The following is a 22,268-nucleotide window of genomic DNA, read 5'->3' on the forward strand; positions in this document are numbered from 1 at the left end:
ACTAAGATAAAGATTCAGCATCAGCTGCATCTGTTGGTATTGGTGCTGTCTGCACTGATCACTAGAGCTTTCACCTCCCCCATGCCAGTTAAATGAGAATTTAAAACAATGACTTCCTAGGAACCCAGGTACTCTGCCATCCACACAGGTTTCCTTGTCACTCTGCATGCTCGAGTCCTATATTCACTCATGGAGACATCAGTCATAGTTGGATCTAGATTATCAGTGAGTTCAGGGTTCATGCCCTGTTGGTGAGGCCTATCTGTTGTGGACAGGCTGTCTGTAGAAGATGGCAATGTGCCGAGGTAAGCTGGGATTCTTTTCCAGGATGCTTTTTCCAGTTGTGTAGCCGCTGCTGCAGCTTCTGTCCTTCCTGCACGGGCATTGCATTCTCCTCTCTCCTGGCGTCTCGTGTCTGGCACGCTCCCTTCCGGCTCATCTTTTCCTCCACCTGCTGGAATGCTGTCCTCAAGCACTGAGATACGGCCAGGGTTACGCTACACAATTACTTTGGTATAACTACGTTGCTCAGGGCTGTGAAAAATCCGCACCCCTGAGTGACGTAGTTATACCGACCTCAACTCCCCATGTAGAAAGTCCTATGCTGGCAGGAAAGCGTCTCCCGTGGACATGGCTCCCCACCTCCATTTGAAATATCTCAAGGTCCACAAATGAAAAAAGTTTGAAACCCGCTGGCTTAGAGCTTCTTCATCAGAAGCGTTATGGCAGCAAGTTGATAGTGTCACCTGCCCTAAGACTGCAGTGTATCTCTGACCTCTACCTGTGCAGGGGACCTGGCCAGGTCTTGCTGCTGAACATCAAGTCACTGGGAGGCCTGGTGGGAAGTGGCCTGGGGTGGACTAGCTATATTCCTGTGGGAAGTTGGTGTGTTTCGCTTGGAGCCCTGCTGACTCAGTGGCGGAGTGCTCCTCCACTGTTAGGGCCCTGGGCTGGGACCCAGTGGAGCATGGTGGGCACAGGTCCCCCTACTCCAGCCACCCCTTCCCCTCAGGTGGCGGCCCATTGGCTCTGGCTGCAAATCCTAACACCCCCCCACCCCCGGATAAGAGCAACTCTGCTGACTCTGGCCATTGGGCCACACAGCCCTGAGGGAGAGGGCATCCGTATCAACCCTTACCATTATGTTTTCTACTCCTGAGAATGAGGGCAGCCTAATTGACTCTGACCACTAGGCTGTACAGTCCTGGAGGCAAAGGCAATTATATTGACTCTAGCCATTTGGCCTCACTGCCCTGAGGCAGAGGGCGGCTCAAAGGATGGGGTGCACTCACCCCATACTGGATGGGGTTCCCTCACCCCATCACAGGTGACTTGATCACAGGCTATAAGTAACTATATAGGGAACAAACTGTCCAGCTGAGAAGAGTATAGTATGATCCAATGGCTGAAAGTTTCAGCTGTACAAATTCAGACTGGAAATAAGATGTACATTTGTAACGGTGAGAGTAATTAAGCATTGGAACAATTTTCCAAGCATCGTGATGGATTCTCCATCGCTGGCGATTTTTGACTCAAGATTGGATGTTTTTCTAAACCATCTGCTCTAGGAATTGTTTCCGGGCAGTTCGGTCTTGTGAGATTAGAAAGTTAGCAACCCTGCCCTCTTGCCATGGCTCAATGGGAACAATGTTCCCTACGATTTCTGTGTCCGACACTGCTGAGTGCTCACTAACTGTAAAGCAAGTCAGGCTCCCCCCCCACCCCCGCTGTGTGCCCACTCTGCTCTTCCTAAATGAAGAGTGTTGCCTGATTGTTGCATTAGCCATAGTGGGGCCTAGAGGGGTGTTTCTGGGAAGAGGAGGAATTGATTACACAAGTCAAGCATTTCTTTGGTGCGATCTGGTTTATTTACAAAGTCCTGTTTCCCTGAACACAGTAGAAACAAGCAACAGCTGGCAGTTTCCTTGCTTTCAGTTTCCAGAGTCTGCCCCTCCAGCCAGTCCTGTGTCTCAAGGTGTTACGTTTCCTGTGTCACTAGAGATCAGATGCACAGGAACCTGCCTGAGTGTTTATTCCCTTGGGTGTTTGCAGGCTCAAGCATCTCAGAAGTGGCTCCGCTTCGAGTGGTGAATGGCCCTAATCGCTGCGCTGGGAGAGTCGAGGTGTTTCACAACCAGCAGTGGGGAACCGTGTGTGATGGCAGCTGGGACTTGTCCGAGGCTGAAGTCGTGTGCAGGCAGCTGGGCTGTGGGACGGCGCTATCAGCACCACGTGGGGCTCGGTTTGGACAAGGATCTGACCGTGTGTGGCTGGATGAGGTTCAGTGCACAGGGGCAGAAGCTGCCCTCACCGAATGCAGGGCTAAGCCTTGGGGAGAGCATGGCTGTAACCCTGGAGAAGATGCCGGTGTTGTGTGCTCAGGTAACAAACAGGGTGGCAGGAGCCTGTGCTGCTGGAAGTGGGGTGGGGGCTCTGCAGAGGGTACTAACCCCTGGGAGTCAGCCTGGGTGTGTTGGTGTGTGTGTGCATTTCGGGGTTTGTGTGTGATTGTCTCTGTACCTGTTTCTGGCAGTGTCAGGATTCCCTCACCACTCTGAACTCTGGGCTACAGAAGTGGGGACCCACGTGAAAGACCCCCTAAGATTATATTCTACCATCTTAGGTTAAAAACTTCCCCAAGGCACAAATTCCTTTCCTTGTCCTTGGACAGTGCTGCCACCACCAAGTGATTTAACCAAAAATTCGGAGATGGGTCACCTGGAATCCCTATTCCCCCAAAATATCCCCCCAAGCCCCTTCACTCCCTTTCCTGGGGAGGCTTGAGAATAATATACCATGTAAGTACAGACCAGGCCCTTTATCTTTAGAACACTAAAATCAATCAGGTTCTTAAAAGAAGAACTTTATTTTAAAGAAAGAAGTAAAAGAATCACACCTACAAAATCAGAATGGAAGGTAACTTTACAGGGTAATAAAAGGATTTAAAACACAGAGGACTCCCCACTGGACTCAGCTTCACAGTTACAAAAACAGAAATAAAACTATCTCTTAGCATAGGGAATAGTCACAAGCTAAAACAAAAGATAATCTAACGCACTTCCTTGCCTTACTTACATTTTTTGTAATCTTAGATTATTTGTTTCCGGTAGGTTTTCAGGAGATGTTGTACCTGCCTGGTCTCTCTCTCCATCTGGAGAGGGAACAAACAAAGAGAGCACAAACAACCCCCACCCCATTTGAAAGTATCTTCTTTACTTATTGGTCCTTCTGGACAGGTGCAAACAAGGTTATTTGAGCTTCTTAACCCCTTACAGGTGGAGTGATTCAGTATAGCTGCCCAGGAGGAATTTTATGCTACTCTTTCCTTTATATTTATGACAGGCAGTGTTTGTGCAGGTGTATGTGTGAAGGGGTGCGCATGGGACAGTCTATGAATATTTGCATACATGTGCGGCAGTGCATGTGCATGCGGCAGTGTGTGTGTTTCAGGCAATGTGTGGGTGTGCACAGGGACGTATGGGGGTTGTGCATGGGATTTTGTGTGTATGTGTGTCTGCTTTTGTGGCATTGTGTGTAGGGGGTGCAGTGTGTGTGTGTGTTTGTGAGTGAGTGTGCACACACAGGGGTGGGGTGATATCGAAAAGGCTCCTCTCTGCTCTGTGCAGAACCCCCCATCCCCCCACCTGCGGTGCTATGTATCCGGGCACCTGGCAGCAGGGAACAGCCTCTCACGCCCTGTGCTTTGTGTTTCAGATCAGGGCCAGCTGAGACTGCGGCTGACGAGTGGCCCAAGCCCCTGCTCCGGGCGAGTGGAGGTGCTGATTAACAACACCTGGGGTGCCGTGTGTGACGCCGGCTGGGGCCTGCCAGAGGCGGGGGTGGTGTGCAAGCAGCTGGGCTGCGGCACGGCGCTGTCAGCCCCAGGGGTTGCTCAGTTCGGCCACGTGGCCAGCGACGTCTGGCTGGAGGGTGTGAGCTGCTCGGGCCAGGAGTCTCTCATCAGCGAGTGCCAGCTGAGCCGGCTGGGTCCCGGGCTGTGTGGCCGTGGCTCCGAGGCCAGCGTGGTGTGTGCCGGGCAGGCCGGTGAGTGACCAGCGCCGTAGCCATGCCCATGTTCCTGCATTCAGGATGGGTGGGAGTGACATCCTGATTGTCCCAGCAGTTCCCACAGCCTTGCTCAGCCTGGAGCACCACTCCTGGATCTCTGAGCAGCCTCCTCCACCACGGGGCTCCCTCTCCTGCCAGCCATGGCTCTGATGCTGGAGGCTGTTACCCCTGCAGGCAAAGCCAGAGCACAGATCTAGGGGGCAGAGAGCCTGTGGGGTCTGGAGTCAGCTCTGCGTGGGACTGTGGGATGGGGCAGGGAGGTGGCCTCAGGGTGGGGCTGTGGAGTGGGGGTCAGAGTAGGCCCCATAGGGGCGGTGGGGCAGGGGAGGGAGTCAGCCATGGGAAGTGGTGGATTATCCAATGGACCTTCTGGGGCCCGTGCCCAGGGGCCCCAGCCAATTGGGGGCCCCAGAAAAATGGGTGCCCCACCCCAGCAGAAATCCACCGCGGGGCAACAGAAGCCCAGAAGCCTAGCAGAAGCACCAGGTGAGAGGGGCGGGGGAAGCCCCTGTGCCCTGAGTTCAATCCCCGGCAGAATCCACCATGGCAGGTGGGTGGGACGGGGGAAGCCCCAGCTTGGGTGACCAGGTGTTCAGTTTTTGACCAGAACATCTGGTCGAAAAGGGATCCTGGGGGCTACAGTCAGCACTGCTAACCGGGCCATTGACTGTCCGGTTGGCGTCGCTGTGCAGCAGGGCTGGCAGGCTCGTGCAGCTCCCAGGAAGCAGCTGACATGTCCCCTCTCCAGCTCCTGCACGTGGGGCAGCCGGGGGTCTCCACACGCTACCCCTGCCCCAAGCACTGCCTCTGCAGCCCCCATTGTCCAGGAACCAAGGGCGATGGGAGCTGCAGGGCTGGTGCCTGTGGACCGGGCAGCATGCAGAGCCTCCTGGCCACACCTCCGCGTAGCAGCTGAATGGGGGACATGCCGCTGCTTCTGAGAGCAGCTTGAGGAAAGTGCCACCTGGAGCCTGCTCCCTGACCCCCTCCCAGGCCCCAACCCCCTGCCCCAGCCCCAGCCCCAGCACTGGTCCCCTTCCTGGCCTCCAAACTGCTCAATCCAGCCTAGAGCACCCTTCTACACCCCAAACCCCTCATCCCCAGCTCCACCGCAGAGCCCACACCCCTAGTCGCAGCCCTCATCTCCCTCACCATGTCCCAACTCCCTGCCCCAGCCCTGATCTCCCTCCCACCGTCCAAACCTCTCGGTCCCAGCCTGGAGAACCCTCCTACACCCCCAACCCCTCATCCCCAGCCTCACCCCAGAACCTGCAACCCCAGCCGGAGCCCTCACATCCCCCGTACCCCAACCCCCTGTCCCTGCCCAGAGCCCACTCGTACCCTCTGAACCCCTGCGCCCAAGCACAGAGCCGCCTCCGGCACCCGCAACCCCTCATCCGTAGCACCCCCCCAGAGCCCGCACCCCCAGCTGGAGCCTGCACCCCTTCCCACACCCCAACACCTTGCCTCAGCCCAGAGCCCCTACCTGCACCCTATATCCCTCATCCCTGGCCACATCAGAGTCTGCACCCCCACCAAGAGCCCGCACCCCCCCCCACCCCCCCACCCCCCTGAGCAAGCCCGGTGAAAATGAGTGAGGGTGGGTGGGAGGGAAGAGCGAGCAATGGAGGGAGGGAGGATGGAGTGAGCTGGGGGGGGTCCCCAGAGAAGGGGCGGGGCATGGGCAGGGCCCCAGAGGATGGGCGGGGCAGGGGGCGGGGCAGGGATGTTCAGTTTTGTGGGAGTAGGAAGTTGGCAACCGCTGCGGATCCGGGACTGGAGGATGCTCGTTTCCCACTGCAGCCCCGGGACTGTGGCAGGGGGGACAGAGCTTCTCCGGCCTTGGGGCTGCAGTGCGGCGGGGAGGCAGAGAGGAGCAAATGGACGGTGAAATGGATTGTGGGGCCGCAGTGGGGGTGGACTGGGTCAAGACTGTGGGTGGAACAGGGGCAGGGCTGCAGGGGAAGGGGCAGAACAGGATGGGGCCCTGGGCAGGGTTGCAGGCTGAAGAGGTAGGGAGGGGCCCCCACTTCCTCTGGCCCAGGGTGCCAGGAAACATTAACCTGCCTCTGGCTGTGGGGAGACCTGTGGGGTAGGGTGACCATATTTTCCAGAGGGAAAACAGAACATCACATGGGGCTAACCCAAGCCCTCCTCCCGCGCTGTGCAGGGCTGGTCCAAGCCACTCACCCGAGTCCTGCCAGCCCCCTCATGCCAGGCTGGGGCTGGCGTCGCTCCTCACCCAACTCATGCCTGCCCCCCACCCGACCCCTGCCTCTCCCCCTGCACGGCGCTGGCATCGCCACCTGCCCCCCCCGCAACGTTCCTCTGCACCCCACTTTGTGACAAATGCCCACGTTTGCCAAAAAGATCGGGACGGCTGGGACAGGGCTTAAGAAAGGGACTGTCCTGGGCAAACGGGATGTCTGGTCACCCAGGGGCTATGGGGCAGGGAAGGGAGTCGGCCTTGGCAGGGGGCTGTGGGTGGAGATGGAGTCGGTCTCAGGGGCTGTGGGGCAGAGATTGGGCACAGCTCATTGCCTGGCTCTCTCCCCAGGCCCTGGGCTACTTTCCTCTGTGCTCCTTGGCCTGGGTGCCCTCGTGGTGCTGATCTGTGGGGCCCTGCTCTGCTGGAGGATGCATCGGAACAGAGCTGCTGGGAACCCTCTGGGTAAGAGCCCTGGACCCCCGCAGGGGAGGGGAAGTGGGGGGCTGGGACAAGGGCTGCCCTGCCATCCTGACCCAAGAATCCAGCTCCAGCTGCAGCCCAGTGCCCTGTCCATGTCCTGGGCTGCCTCCCTGCATGGGAACCTGCTGCTCTCACAGCTACTGGGGTCTCTGGTCTAACTGCCATGCACAGGCCCACTGTCCCGGCCTGCGGGTGCCCTGTCCCTACACCCCTGCCCTGGCATTGGGGTCCCATTCACAAGGAACCCTGGAATGCTGGGTGGGCAGGGGCTGGGGGGGGGCTAGGGTTGCCAGGCGTACGTTTTTTGACTGGAACGCCTGGTCGAAAAAGGACCCTGTTGGCTCCAGTCAGCACTGCTGACTGGGCCATTAAAAATCCGATTGGTGATGCAGCAGGGCTAAGGCAGGCTCCTTCCCTGCCTTGGATCTGTGCAGCTCCCCGGAAGTGGCCGCCATGTCCCTACGACCTCTAGGTGCAGGGGTAATCAGGGAAGCTCTTCATGCTGTCCCTGCCCTCAGCACCGGCTCCGCAGCTCTCATTGGCCAGGAACCAAGGTCTCTGGGAGATGTGGGGGCAGTGCCTGCTGGCGCAGGCAGCACACACTGTGCAGAGCCCCCTGGTGGCTGCGCTTCTGCCTCAGGGCTGGACATGCCGGCTGCTTCCAGGAGCAGCGTGGAGCCAGGACAGGCAGGGAGCCTGCCTTAAGCCCACAGCGCTGCCAGCTGGGAACTGCCTGTCCGGAGCCCACACCCCAGGTCAAAAACCCCTCCTGCACCCTGCCTCCCAGAGCCTGCACCCACACCCCAACTCCTTGTCCCAGACGCAACCCCTCCTGCACCTTAACTCCCTCCCAGACCCCGCACCTCAACCCCCGGCCCCAAGTCAAAAACCCCTCCTGTACCCTCCCTCCCAGACACTGCGCCCTCACCCCAACCCCCTGCCCCAGGTCGGAACCCTCTCCTGTACCCTCCTCCCAGACCCCGCAACCACCACCTCAACCCCCTGCCCCAGCCCTGAGCCCCGTCCTGCACTCCAAATCCCTTGGCCCCAGTCTGGAGCCCCCTCTTGAACTTCAAACCCCAGAGCCCACACCCCCAGCCAGAGCCCTCACCCACTCCCACACCCTGCCGCAGCCTGGAGCCCCCTCCGGCACCCTGAACCCCTCATTTCTGGCCCCACCCCAGAGCCTGCACCCCCACCCGCAGCCCAGCCCCCTGCCCGACCCCCGTGAAAGTGAGTGAGGGTGGGGGAGCGCAAGCGATGGAGGGAGGTGGGGTGGAGCCTCAGAGGAGGGGCAGGGGTGGGACCTGAGGGCAGGGGATGGGGAAAGAGTGTTCAGGTTTTGTGCAATTAGAAAGTTGGCAACCCTAGACTGAGCACTTCACCCTGTCCTCTTGCTTGCAGGCCATGTGCAACTGGAGGAGGTGAGGGCTCCAGGGACCCCACCCTGGTCCCAGGGAGCGGCAAATCCAAAGCCCTCCGAGGAGCCCGACAGCGAGATGACCTGGCTTGTGAGGGAAGACGCGGTGCTGTGAGAGCCGCGTGCCACCGGGCTGGGCTGGGCTCAGCCTGCAGTGAGACGGGCCAGTGGGATCCTGCACAGAGCTCCCCCATTACCATCCCCAACTGCCTTGGAAGCCTCCTCTGCTCCATCCCCCCTACCCCCCCCCGCCCCAAAGCTTTCCCTGGTGCAGGGCCCACGCCCATCCCTGAGCAGCCTGTGCCCAGCCATGCAGACAGGATGTGGTGCACCCTGCAGAACCATTGTCAGGTGCACAGGGACAGCCGGCTCCTTCCCCACAAAGCAACCACCCCCACATGCAGACGAGCTATGGGGAGAGACTGACTATGGGTGTCTGTCTGCGCCCAATGTGCCAGGCCCTGTCTGTCTGTGCCTGCTGCTCCAGGCCCTGTCTGTCTGTCTGTGCCTGCTGCTCCAGGCCCTGTCTGTCTGTGCCCGATGCCCCCTGAGCTCAGGGTGCTAGGCCCAGTTTGTCTGTGCCCAATGCACTCTGAGCTTGGGGCACCAGGCCCATCTCTCAGTGCAGCAGCCAGCCCAGGCCCCCAGTAAATGATCGTTACTGTTTCTAGTATGTAGATAAGGTGCAGAACTAAATGCAGCTGCATGATGGTGCCTTGCTTATTGGAAAGGAATGGGCCAGGTTACAGATCCAGAGAGCTCCCCTCTAACCTTCCCACCGCCACCCTGTCCTTGTGCTGCATAAACACCCGGCATTGATATTACACAGCTAGACTCGGAGACAGCAGCTGCATCCAGGCACCAGCCCTGTTGTGCATTTCACTGCAATGTGCAGGTCAGCCTAAATCATCATGATGGTCCCTTCTGGCCTTAACGTCTATAGCTCGACTGAATTGTGTGTCTAATGATAATGTAGCACTATCAGCAAGTCATCCTCTTCCTTCACTGGGGGTGAAATTAGCAGAGCCCTGCATGGATACAAAATTTGTATCTGCATCCGAGCCGCAACCCACAAAAATGATCCAGGGCTCTCGGTGGCTATAAAGCAGATATCCGTGAGCGAGCATTAGGTACGTCCATCTTTCCACAAGGGGCCAACACTTGTGAGACACTTTCTTAGCAGATGCGTCAAAAGTCTATTGGCCTCTGCCTAGGTAGGGTGACCATAGTTCAGGTTCCCCCAAGGAGGACACTATTGTGGGGGAAAGGGGGGATCTGGGGGGAAGAGGAGGGAGTACCTGGGAGGTGCTGGGGGGATGTTTGGGGGGTACTGGAGGGGTGTGTGTGTACTGGGAGGGTACCTGGGGGAATGTTGGAGGGGGGTAATGCAGCCTCACTCTCGAGTTGGGGGCAGTGAAACGCTCTGTCATGGTGGCAGGGTGGCTGGTGCAGACCCAGGACACAGCACCAACTGTTAGCGCCTCCCTGCAGGCTTCTCCCCTTCCCCAAGACTCTGTGGGTGGGGGTCACCACAATGCTTCCTAAGAGTGGGAGGGCCACCGGCGACTGAACAGTGGCCCCACCCCCCATGCCCACCGTTTCCCCTGCCCTCATGCAGCCCCTTCCCCTTGAACTCCATCCCTCACATGGCCCCTTCTCCCAGAGCCCCGTCCCTCGCACCGCCCCTTCCCCCAGACCTCTGCCCTAGCACCACCCCTTCTGTCAGAGCCCCCCGCCCTCACACAGCCCCTTCTCCCAGAGCCCCCTGCCATCACACAGCCCCTTCCCCTTGAACTCCATCCCTCGCACCACCCCTTCTCTCGGTGCCCCTTCCCTCACATAGCCCCTTCCCCTGAGTCCCTGCCCTTGCACTGCCCCTTCCCCTGGACTCCCCTCCCTCGCACCGCCCCTTCTCCCCAAGCCCCTGCCCTTGTGCCACCCCTTCCCCTTGAGCCCTCTCCCTCGCACTGCCCCTGCCCCCTCTCTCCATCACTCATCCTTACGGCCAGTCAAAAGTGTCCCCCGCATTCTGCCATCCATGGTGGGATCCGGCTGCTGTGGCTGCAGGGAAGGGACCAATCAGAGATCCCTCTGAGTTGCGACCTTGACTCACAAATATTCCGGATATCGCCTCTTATTTGAGAAATCCGCTATGACAGAGGGCAGAGGATCAAAAAAGAGGAAATATCCAGGAAAACCCGGACGTACGGTCACCCTATCGCTTGGTAAGGAGAAACTTCTGTCTGTGCTCCAGAGTCTGGGGAAGGGGGTGATCAGGAGGGCAGTCGGCCACACCCTTAGTTTTGTATTATTTTGATATTTTATGCTCGTTCAGTCACAGTGTGTCAACTACAAAAGGCCTGTGGACAGCCTGTTCCTCTAGCAAGGGGCCCCGTGTGCTTGTGGTTAGGAATATAGGTCGGAGGGTGGCTGGGCCATTGTATAAGTAAAATGTAAAGTGTTAAATAAAAACAGAAAAAAATCCTTTAGGGCCCCTTGACTGTGATGATGAACAAAAGTCAGAAACAGCAAAAAAGTAAGTAATTGTTGCTTTGCTGCTACATAATATCTCCAAGCGTGTAATCCCTCGATGTCTGTATTAATCTGGTGTAGTCCACTGAAAGGGGGAAAGGATGCCCCATAGCAGGGGGAAGTGTTGCTGTATGACAAACGCTTGCGCATGACGCTAACAAGGAATGATGACGTACAAAACTGTCATTGAAAAAGCTTTCTTGGTTATCAATATTCCCCTGAAATCCAGGCCAGCTATCTTATCCCCCGTCTTGTTTTACATGTTAAACTTTTAAAAGTTTGGTTTTTAAACTTTATTTGATAGGATGAAAAGCTGTCTGTTTAGCAAAGGCGCATGAAAGGATAAACTAAAAAATTAAAGCAGGAAAGGGACAGTGGTGGGGGGGCTGGGGCTGTTGTTTCAGATAACCCAGTCAGAGGTTCACGTCTTTCCTCTGAACCTCAAGTAGTCACAAAGCTGCAGCTTTTGTCTTTTAAGAATTGTTTTTTATTGTAAAATCTGTCAGTTGTGGGTTTTATCATGTACCCTCCATTTTAAATCTTTCTTTACAATTTACAAATGATAAGTCCTTAGAGCAGTTTTTGTTCCCTTGTTTTGTTTTATATTCTGGTCAATTCATTTAGGCAAAACTTTAAAAAGCAAACTAACGTTATTCTTTAGCGTTTCTTTAAATATTTAGAAAGCTATGACGGGCCTTTTGCTGCTTTTTAAAATTGTAAACCCCTTCTTTACATGAGGGTTTTGTATAATGTTGTTATTCCATAGGAACTTACTTCTTCGTAATTTACATTCCTGAAAACTATTTTTACAGGTTTTTTTCTTATTATGCAAGTCATTTAGACAAAAAAATTACTAAAATCTTTATTTAAGTTGTGTCGCAGGGATGCTAATTATTTAGTTGTGGAAATGAAATGCACTTATCTATTTCCTGCTCTTGGCATTTCTTTAGGCTGTAAAAACATGCTTACATTATTTTAAAAATTGATGATAATCTAGTTTTTAATCACTTTAGTTCAATTCTGATTTTACTTAATTTTAATCCTGTGGTTAAAAATTCTTTTGTTGCAGAAGTCAAGTTTTTTGTAAAGAGGAGAGTGGATGTTTGGGACATGTTTATTCAGATAACAAGGGTAAAAGGGGCCAATTTTTACCTCCCTCCTTCATGCAGTTACAAAAGTATGAATTTGTGACATTATTGACATAAACTGTGACCGTATAGATCATTGTTGCAACCACTGTTATATATTTGTGGCAAATATTGTACAAAGGTTGTCGAGTGAGGTGTCTATGAAGGGGTTATGATTTCCTGGTTATGATTATGCTGTCTGTATGTGTGTACCATTTTTATAGTTGAAGTTATGAACACTGGCTACGTAATTGTATCTCATGTGTTTGTGAAGCATTTGTTCCGCTTCTTGAGAAAGGAATTTGCAAATTATGTGCCCAATCACAAAACACTTAACTGACACTGGACCTTGGGAGACTCCAGTCCTCATAAGAATTCTTCCTGGGAACCTTCAAGGTAGCATGTGAGCAGTGGTTGCCGACTGTAAAGAATTGAGTCATGCATGGACATGTGACTTGCCCATGTGACTCCAAACTCCATCTTGCTGCTGTGATTTTCCACAGTAAGAACAAAGGGGTGTCCTTCCACAGGGCAGAGGCTATAAAAGGCTCTAGAAACCCCTCCATTTTGTCTTCAATCCTGCTTCTTACTTCTGGAGGAACCTTGCTACAAACTGAACCTCTGAACAAAGGACTGGATGACCTATCCCAGCTGTGGATGTATTCCAGAGACTTGATTTGAACCTGCAGTTTATTCCATCACTGCTACAAGCCTGAACCAAGAACTTTGCCATTACTGTATGTAATTGATTCCATTTAACCAATTTTAACCCTCATCTATATTTCATTCTTTTTATAAATAAACCTTTAGATTTTAGATTCTAAAGAATTGGCAACAGTGTGATTTGTGGGTACGATCTGACATATATTGACCTTGGTCTGTGGGTTGGTCCTTTGAGATTGGGAAAATCTTTTTTCTTTCACTGGGGTATTGGTTTTCATAACAATTTCTCCCCATAACGAGTGGGGCACTGGTGGTGATACTGGGAAACTGGAGCATCTAAGGGAATTGCTTGTGTGACTTATGGTTAGCCAGTGGGGCGAGACCGAAATCCTCTCTGTTTGGCTGGTTTGGTGCCTTAATAGTAAAGGACCCCCAGCCTTGGCCTGTAACTGCCCTGCTCTAAGCAATTTGTCCTGAATTGACACTCTCAGGTGTGTCCCACCAGAGGCAGCATCGTTACAGATTCTCTTTTTAAAATGTTATGTTTTGTTTGTAAAACTGCTCTGTAAATGACAGCGGGGAAACATGCTGCTTCAAATATGCCACATGCACCTCTCTCCCCTTACTAGTTACTCATTCATCCATGCTAACACCAGGCTTCTGTCTTTTTAACTTTACTTTTTATTGAAACACGCAGTAAATATGGGTCATCTATAGGGACATTTCCCCCTACGCTTTAAATGTTCAGAAAGTCTTAAGATAAATTATTCTTTTGCTGATGGGGGAGAGAGGCCAATCTGTACCTCCCTCCTTCATGCAGTAACAGAATTATTGCTTCTCTTTTTAAACTTTTTTATTGTGAATGTTGGGGCGGGACATTATAAAAATCTTCATACGTTACAAAGTATATCCTGTACGTTTGTGTTTTAAATTAAAAGTCTCCTTATAGCTAAAGTCAATATGGTCTAATTTACCAATAAATATCAAAGGCTATAAAAATACATTACTTTAAGTTAATGGAATAAGGGGAATTGGTATAAAGGTTAGTCATAACTTTCATGAGGGGCTTTGTACCCTTTTTAAAGACAAATGCTAAAGGTTTTATGTAAAAAGCAGTAATTTAATTCTTGGTATAAAAGTCAAAAGAAATAATGATGTCTGCTAAATTTACATGCATTTGGGAAATAAAGAAATCTACACACATGCACCTTTTCACTGATGTTTTAAAACTTTATTTGTTAAAACTTTACTTGGTTTAATATCATTTCGATTGTAAAAAAAGTTAGGCAAGAGAAATGGTGTGGAGGAGAAATAGAATTTTTATCTCTGGTAAAATGTGTTATCAACTGTATACGCTAGTTTTTCTTTTAAGTGAGACTGTTTGTGTTTTGTATATAGTGTGTAAATCTAAACCTTTCCTTACAGTTTACAAGTAATACGTTTTTAGAGCAGGTTTCATTTAGGCAAAACTTTAGTGCTTGTTGTTTCATTCATTAAAGACTGGCTCAGCAGAAGAGGGGAATGTTTTATCAATGACCGCACCTCTTGGCACATCCTGATTGGTTCAGGAAAATGCAATTCTGTGACATGTCTAAAGAAGAGCCTCTGACTGGCTATTCTTTAGCCCATAAGTGCGTGTGGCTTCCAGGCCTTCCAGTGTCCTCGCAGATCTGTTCTACCGCTCATGCTTATGGTGTGGCCGGTGACACAGCTGCGTGGTGGCCCCCGACACTGCCAAGGCCAAGATGGTGGCCCTGCCACTCTCTGGTGTTCAGGCAACAGGGACATCCTGGCTGGCCCCACACATGTTCCCTCACCCCGCAGCACTTGCCAGGAGTTTTGAGGCACCTGCGCTTCTTCGTTAGGTAGATCCCATCTCTTCATAGCAATCCTTCTTCCTGGAACAGCATCCCATGGTTGAGGAACCATGTGGTAAGTGATGGGAAGTTGAAGAACCTTGTGAGAAGGATTTTTAGCTTGTGTATGAAAATCTGGGAAAGCCAAGGCAACTTCTTCCTTAAGAATCTGCCAGCCTGTTTATCTCTCAGGGTAAGAATTTGCTAATTAATATCCTACCTATCTAGTGTGTTAAGCTCAGTTTGCGGTTTTTTTTGTTTATTAAATAAATTTGCTTTGATCTGTTTGCTATCTTATACAGGGCCGGCTCCAGACCCCAGCGCGCCAAGCGTGCACTTGGGGCAGCGTCCCGCGGGAGGGTGGCAGGCGGCTCCGGTGGACCTCCCGCAGGCGTGCCTGCAGAGGGTCTGCTGGTCACGCGGCTCCAGTGGACCTCCCGCACACATGCCTGCGGAGAGTCCGCTGGTCCCGCAGCTTCGGTGGAGCATCCGCAGACCGCCAGAGCGCCCCCCCGCGGCGTCCCGTCCTGCTTGGGGTGGCGGAAATCCTAGAGCCGCCCCTGCTCTTATAAGCACTTAAAATCTGTCTTGTGTAGTTAATAAACTTGTTTTTGTTTTCTCTAAAACCAGTCTGTGGAATTCATAACTGGGGGTTGGGGGCAAAAAGCTGTGCATATCTTCCTCCACACTGAGGGAAGGAGCGAATTTCAATAAGCTTACGCTGTATAGTTCTCTGTGCAGCGCAAGGCGATATAATTTTGGGGTTACACGCCAGAGGGGGTGTGCACTTGAGGGGTGGGCAATTCCTTAGCTGAGCTGATCTCAGCCTCTGTGTGAAACTGCAGCTGGGCGTGTCCCTACCTATGTGTGTGCTGGTTAAGTGCAGTCTGAAGCCTCATGGCTTGGCTGGCTCACCTTAGCAATACAGCGTAAAGGGAGTCCAGGCTGGTGGGACAGGTGGGTTCTGTGGTACCCCAGTTCCAAGTAGCACCCCAGGTATGACATTATCTGATTCAAATGTGACCGTGTAGATCATTTTTGCTACCATTGTTATATAACTGCAACAGTTCTCATACAAGGGATGTCAAGTAAATTGTCAATAGAAAAGTTATGATTTGCTGAATATGCTGTTTGTATGCATGTATCATTTTTGTATCTGAAGTTATGAATTTTGACTATGTGCCTGTATTTCAAATGTTTGCTCCTGTGGTAGCACTCACAAGGTGTTTAGCGAGGACATTGTGAAGGGACTATTTAAGTTTAATGGCCCATCAAGGAACACTTGACTCACAATGGAAGATGCCTATCTACACCAAATGGACTTTCCTGTGAACGTTATATCTGGAGTACAGGTAATGGCTTCTGCTAAGACTAAACAAAATCATGCATGGACATGTGACTTGCCCATGTGCCATAATGACCTCCCCCCCCCCCCCAGGACCCCAGCTGGAGGAGCAGGGTCCATCCCACTGTCCCCCCATCCGGGCCTGACTGGCAGGAGCTGCTGCGATGAAGTGGGAATTTTCTATAATATTTTTACAAACTGGGTCAGTGCCTCAGTTTCTCCTATATTTTGCACGGTTGCCCAGAGTGTGTATGTGAAGGTCTAAGGACACGGTGTGTGTGTGTGCACATGCATGTGTGTGTGTGTGTGTGTGTGTGTGTGTGTGAAACTCCCAATCTGGGAGGAATGACTAGAATCCCCGTTCAGCCAGGGGGCCAAAGAGACAATGTGGCAGTGCCAATGACTCCTGCATTGATGGTCTCAGCAGGAAAGCTGGGCACAGACCCCAGCGGGAGAACAAAGGATGGGGAAGTGGGGGGATACGTGTTGGCTTCTGGAGGAAGAGCTCTCACACTTGGGAACTGAACAAGGCAGTCGGACAGAGTGAGACAGAGCCCGAACATGGGGTTCGCTCCAGCTCGGCTGGGCTTGGGGCTGACCAGAACGGGCTCCTCTGGACCCTTCCTCTCTCTGCGCTGCCCCAAGGACTCCCTGTGCTGCGTGCCAGAGCCTAACAAACCCAGCTGCTCTGAAAATGCCACCGGGAGTCACTGTCAATCCCGGCTGAGGAGCAGGAATCCCTGCAGGGTGCCAAGGCTCTCCCAGGTGTCCCTCAGCTGGACATACTGGGCAAAGCTCGCGGGGAGGAGAAGGAGGCTGCTGCACAGAGACTCAGTCTCAGCGGTGGTGAGGCTGAAGGACGAGGGGGACCCCTCTGGGGCTGGCACATGAAGGGTTCCTCCAAGGGCCGGTTCCAAAGCTGATCCTGGGGCTCCATGACAGCTGTTTCCATCCCCTTTGCTCCAGATCACCAGCAGAAACATGGGGCATTGCTCAGGAATGAGGAGCAGGCTGGCCCCCTGTGGGGAAGTGAGAGGGGGGCCTTAGGCCGCCCCGTGCGGACAGGCAGAAGAGGGGCTCAGGCCCAGCACAGGGTGGGCAGAGGGGAACCTCAGGCTGGCACAGGCAGGAGGCAGGAAGGGCTCGGGCAGGCCCTGTGGGGTGTCCCATTTCCATTTAGGAAAAATATGGTCATGCTAGTAGCAAGGCACAGTGCAGAAGTAGTGAAACCAGCCAACAAGTGAGGAAAAGAGTTATTGTGACTGCTAGTGATCTCCACGGGGGAGGAGGGGCAGAAGCCAGGACTCCTGGGTTCTAGCCTCAATCTGGGAGGGGAGTGGGGTCTCGTGGTTACAATGTGCAGGGATACAGGATGGCCTCAGAGGCAGCTCCCACCCCCTGACTCTGCTGCAGTCTCCACAGCTGGTTTCGCTTTCTCTTCCTAGGCTGAGCTGCCACTTTGGGTGTGAAGGAGACTGTAGAGGGGACATCACCCCACTCTGGCCCTGAGAGGGTTAAAAGCCAGCCCTTGGAGAGGGCTGTGTCTGAGAACCAATAGGAATAGGCTGGGAGGCAGCCAATCAGGGCCAGGCTATGCCCTATAAAAGAGCTGCAGGGCTGGAAGGAAAAAAGTCCCACTCCAGCCCTGGAGTGAGAAGGACCTAGCTGCCTGAGCGTACAGGGTACCTAAAGCCGAGCGGTGCTGGGGAGCTCTAGCCTGGCTACTCTCCAGGCTGAGGCCTTGGTAAAGGCCTATGAAGGTACTGGGGCTGCAGAGGTGCAGTCTGGGGATAGGCAGAGGCAGCTGGTCTGTCCTCCTTGCCAATGATGAGTGGCCATTACAGACTGCAGTCTGCCCCAGAGAAAGGGGGCTAGTTGATAACTGGCAGTAGCCCCTGAGGTGAGGTAGGCTTAGAGGGTTGGGGGTTCCCCTGAGAGGGGGGACCCAGAGTGTGGGGGGTACTGTGGTGGGCAGAACCCCAAAGGAAAGGGGCAATGGGGTCTGAGGCAGGAGAGACACCAGCTGGCAGGAGGTGCTCCGAGGGCTGGAATTGAGCTAATTCCCAGATGACCTGCAGGAGGCTCCATGGGGGTGAGTGCTCGATCTGCTACAGGGACTTCCCCTAGCCCCAGCCTGGGGGTGGGGCTGACCTTATAGGGCCCTGTTCCTGACCCCACCCCCCCATCCCTAGCTCTGGGAGGGGTGGGTGTTGTCAGAGCAGCAGTGATCTCTATGCTCTGTCTAACCTGTATGCTGAAAAGGTCTGTTACACTTCCCCCTCCTTTTGTCTCCTCTCCCTCTTTGAATACCTGTGAAGTGGCTTTTCCCCCTCCCTCTCCCTGCTGGAATGCTTGTGGGATCAATGGGCTGATTAAACAGCTGGAAGATGCTAAGAGCTCCCAGGTAGACAAGGTGTATGTGAGTGTGAACCTCCCCCGCCCCCAACCTTCTTTTGAGCTTAGCTAACAGTATAATAAATGTGCTGCTTTTTGCCAAACTCTGGTGGGTCATTAGTCCTCTCAAAGCTTACTAGCTGGCCCAATTTTGGGTAACAGTGGGGTCTAGTGGTTAGAGCAGGGGTGTGGGGAGACAGTCTACTCCCTGCTCTGCACAAGGCTCACTGTGTGTCCTGTCTTTGTGCCTCAGTTTCCCCTCTGTAAAGCAGGGGCACTGATGCTGCGCCATTTCCTGGGCTCAGTGACCTGTCTGTGCAGCATGTGGCGGGAGGGAGGTGCGGGAGAAGGGCCCAGGGTTAGTGTCGCAGGAAAGCCCATTCTGCCCTGTTCTGCACTCACTGGCAATGCCTCGCGCTGAGCTGGGCCTTCAGTCCCTGCAGCCCCTGGGGTCTCCCCGCACAGCCCCGGAGCTGGCGTCCCAGCAGCTGCGTTTGCTTTGCCAGAGGTGAGGCTGGTAGGTGGCCCCCACCGCTGCGCCGGGCGGGTGGAGGTGCATCTGGCTGGGCACTGGGGCACCATGTGTGACGACGGCTGGGACCTGAGCGATATGGCCATGGTGTGCAGGCAGCTGGGCTGTGGGCCGGCCATGGACGCATTGAGTGGCAGGGTGTTTGTTGTGTATTTGGTTGTCATGGTTTTTGGTTCCTATGGTAACTGAGTTAGATTATTAGGGGATAGCTCAGCCAGCTTCAGCCGGCTGGGTGAGTTCTCTGAGTCTGTAAATAAAATGGTGGTTTTGTTAGCTGTCTGCTGTCTGGCCTCAAGTGATTCTTCCTAAACCGGCTGCCCCAAAGGATATAACAAGTGGCGACGAGGGTGACATCCTGGTGCTGCTCCAGTAACAGAAGGAAGTAGAAGTCAAGGTACAAAACAAACAAATAAAAATACTGCTTGTTTGCACTGACTGTGAAAGTGAAACTAAAATCATGGCTACTCTGACCAGGAGTACCTTTTGATGAGAATATAGAGCAGTGGCATGTGTATACTGAGCGTTTTGAGCATTTTGGTATTGCAAATGACATTAAAGAAGCGAAGAAGGTGCCTTTATTCTTAAGTATTGTAGGGGCTAAAACCTACTCCCTGCTACGCAGCTTACTACACCCTGTTAAGCCTGAGACTAAATCTTACAGTGACATTGTGGAAATCCTGGGGTCCCATTTCTCCCCCAAACCAGTGGTAATTGCTGAAAGATATAGGTTCCACAAAAGAGACCAAAAGGAAGATGAAACAGTTGTACAATTTGTAGCCATTTTAAAAAAGCTAGCAGAACACTGTGAATTTAAAGAGCTGTTAAATGATGCCCTGTGTGACAGGTTAGTGTGTGGCCTGTACAGTGAAGCTATATGGAAGCACCTACTGACAGAGGCTCAGCTTACATTACAGAAGGCTGTTGATATTGCTGTCTCCATGGAACTGGCTACAAGGGAGGCGCAATACATCGGTGCATCCCCTAGGGTGCAAAAAGTGTCACAAGAACCGACCCACAAAACGGTGCAGAGTCAAGAATGTTACCGCTGTGGTAAGCCGGGTCACCAGGCATCAGAATGCTGGTGTAAGGACCTGGTGTGTCGACACTGTGGCAAAAAGGGACACATTGAGTGTGCCTGTAAACAAAAGAAAAGGAGGCCTGTGGTCTGGCCGACAAAAAGAGGAACCTTGCATACCCTAGAGCAGACCCAGGATGATCAAGGTGACACCTCAGCGCAAGAGAAAGTGCCACGGCATGTTTTGTCTTTGGCAGTGGGCTCACATGAATACTGGGTAACCCCGTTATTGGATGGCAAACGTATACGCATGGAACTGGACACCGGTGCAGCCATCTCACTGATCTCCAAGACTGTGTATAAAGAAAAGCTACAGCATTTTCCACTTAAGGCAACAAAAACTGTTCTGAAGACGTATACGGGAGAAGCTGTGCCCATGCTGGGCACTATTGATGTTAAGGTGGAGCTCAATGGACAGGTGGCTAAATTGCCACTGTTTGTGGTGAGAGGTAACTACCCAGCCTTAATGGGTAGGTCTTGGCTTGGGAAGATTCAACTGAACTGGGCAGAAGTGCACCGGATGACTAAAGAAGAAACCAGTCTAACCCCTATACTAAGGAAACATGCTGCTGTTTTTGGAGATGATTTGGGAAGTATGAAGGAAATCACTGTGACATTGAACATTAAACCTGACAGTCCACCAAAATATCCAAAAGCCCGAACTGTGCCATATGCCATCAGGCCAAAAGTTGAAGCAGACCTGGAGCGCCTGGTCACCAATGGAGTCCTAATATCAGTTACCCATAGCTCATGGGCCACTCCTATCGTTCCAATAGTGAAGAAAGATGGCTCTCTCCGGATTTGCGGTGATTTTAAAGTCACTGTCAACCCAGTGTTGTGTGCAGAGCAATACCCGCTTCCCCACATCGATGACCTCTTCGCAGGCCTGGCTGGGGGACAAAAGTTCAGTAAGATTGATCTGAGTCAAGCATATTTACAGATGCACGTCGATGAAAAGTCCCAAGAGCTGTTGACTATTGTGACTCATAAGGGGCTTTATCGATACTGCCGCCTACCCTTCGGAATAACATCTGCTCCCGCCCTGTTCCAGAGGGCTATGGACCAGATCTTGTGTGGCTTGTCAGGAGTTCAGTGCTATCTGGATGATATCCTGGTCACTGGAAGAAATGAAGAGGATCACTTAAAGAATTTAGAGGCTACCCTACAAAGACTGGAAGAGAATGGCCTACGAGTTCGCAAAGACAAGTGTGAATTCTTCAAGCCCTCTGTTGAATATTTGGGACACATCATTGACTCTGCAGGTCTTCATAAGTCCCTGCAAAAGTTAAAGCTATTGTGGAGGCTCCCCCACCTCGAAATGTAAGCCAGCTGCGCTCGTTTCTAGGACTACTGAACTACTATGGAAAGTTCATCTCACAGTTAGCCACACTGCTAAAACCACTTCATGAGCTCCTTGGGCAGAACAAGGCCTGGAAGTGGACTGAAGCCTGTGATGTTGCATTTAACAAAGCTAAGGATGCATTGCTAAATTCTGAAGTTCTAACGCACTTTGATCCATCCTTACCTCTACAATTGGTCTGCGATGCCTCCCCTTATGGAGTGGGAGCAGTCGTGTCGCACATTATGCCTTCGGGAGAAGAGAAACCTATTGCTTTTGCTTCACGCACTCTAAGCAAAGCAGAAACTAACTACGCCCAAATCGAACGTGAGGCATTAGGAATTGTTTTTTGAATTCGGAAGTTTCATCAGTTCCTGTTTGGGCGAAAGTTTACTCTTCTCACAGACCATCGACCTCTGACGTCGATTTTTGGACCCTACACAGGCATTCCCCCATTAGCTGCTAGTTGTATGCAACGTTGGGCATTGTTACTTTCAGCACACACATATGAAATCAAATATCGGAAATCCACTCTGCACGGCAATGCAGATGGCCTCTCAAGGTTGCCTTTGCCGGTCAAACATCAAGATAGTGCCCAAAAGGAATTCAGTTCAGTTGTGGGTGAGCCCCTCTGTCAGAACAGGTTAAAGCCAGTTCTGCTGCCCTTTACTGAGACAATCAGGACAACAACATTTCACTACCCCTGCGTTTAAGTACTACAGTGATTCGTAACCCAGCACCAGCCAACACAGCTCCGTCTGCTGGATATTTAGGCAGCATGGGTGTGTTCATGTAAACACAGTCTGGTCCTGAAGCCTTTTCCTCTCTCCAGCTCATCACTATCTGTCAGGAGAGAGCTCATTCCCACCATGCTTACCTCAAGCTTGTTCAGCCACCTGACTGTGCATCCTTGAGGTCCAGACAGCTAATGATACTTTTCTCCTCCACAACATGTGACTGTCTGTATTACTGCCCCACAGGCACACTGAGAGGATTGGCCTAAGGCAAATCTCTGCATTGCAGCAGTCCCTCTGACCAGGCCAGTCAGGGGCCCATTAAGCCTAGCCTAGGATCTACATCCCAGGTTGCAAATAGGCAGATACAAGTTAGGGCTTCTGAAAATCCATCAGCACGGCAGTCTCTATCTCAGAGTTTCTGCCCCTCTGTGAGGAAACAACTGTCAGCCCAGCTATGTCATCATTCATCTGAGATTGGTACTGGGCTGGCA

General features: G+C 52.5%; 2 protein-coding genes across 2 annotated transcripts in view; both read left to right on the plus strand.

Annotated features, from left to right (window-relative positions):
- Positions 1-9,485, plus strand: part of LOC120388133 — a 736,578-nt gene extending 727,093 nt beyond the window's left edge. The window contains 3 exon segments of the mRNA XM_039509761.1: positions 3,715-4,044; positions 6,626-6,739; positions 8,162-9,485. Coding sequence (XP_039365695.1) covers positions 3,715-4,044; positions 6,626-6,739; positions 8,162-8,292 — 575 coding nt within the window. The 3' untranslated portion in view covers positions 8,293-9,485.
- Positions 1-22,268, plus strand: part of LOC120388108 (deleted in malignant brain tumors 1 protein-like) — a 79,556-nt gene that overhangs the window by 43,149 nt on the left and 14,139 nt on the right. The window lies entirely within an intron of this gene.

The sequence above is a fragment of the Mauremys reevesii genome, linkage group 22 (genome assembly GCF_016161935.1).
Source record: "Mauremys reevesii isolate NIE-2019 linkage group 22, ASM1616193v1, whole genome shotgun sequence".
NCBI classification, from domain to species: Eukaryota; Metazoa; Chordata; order Testudines; family Geoemydidae; genus Mauremys; species Mauremys reevesii.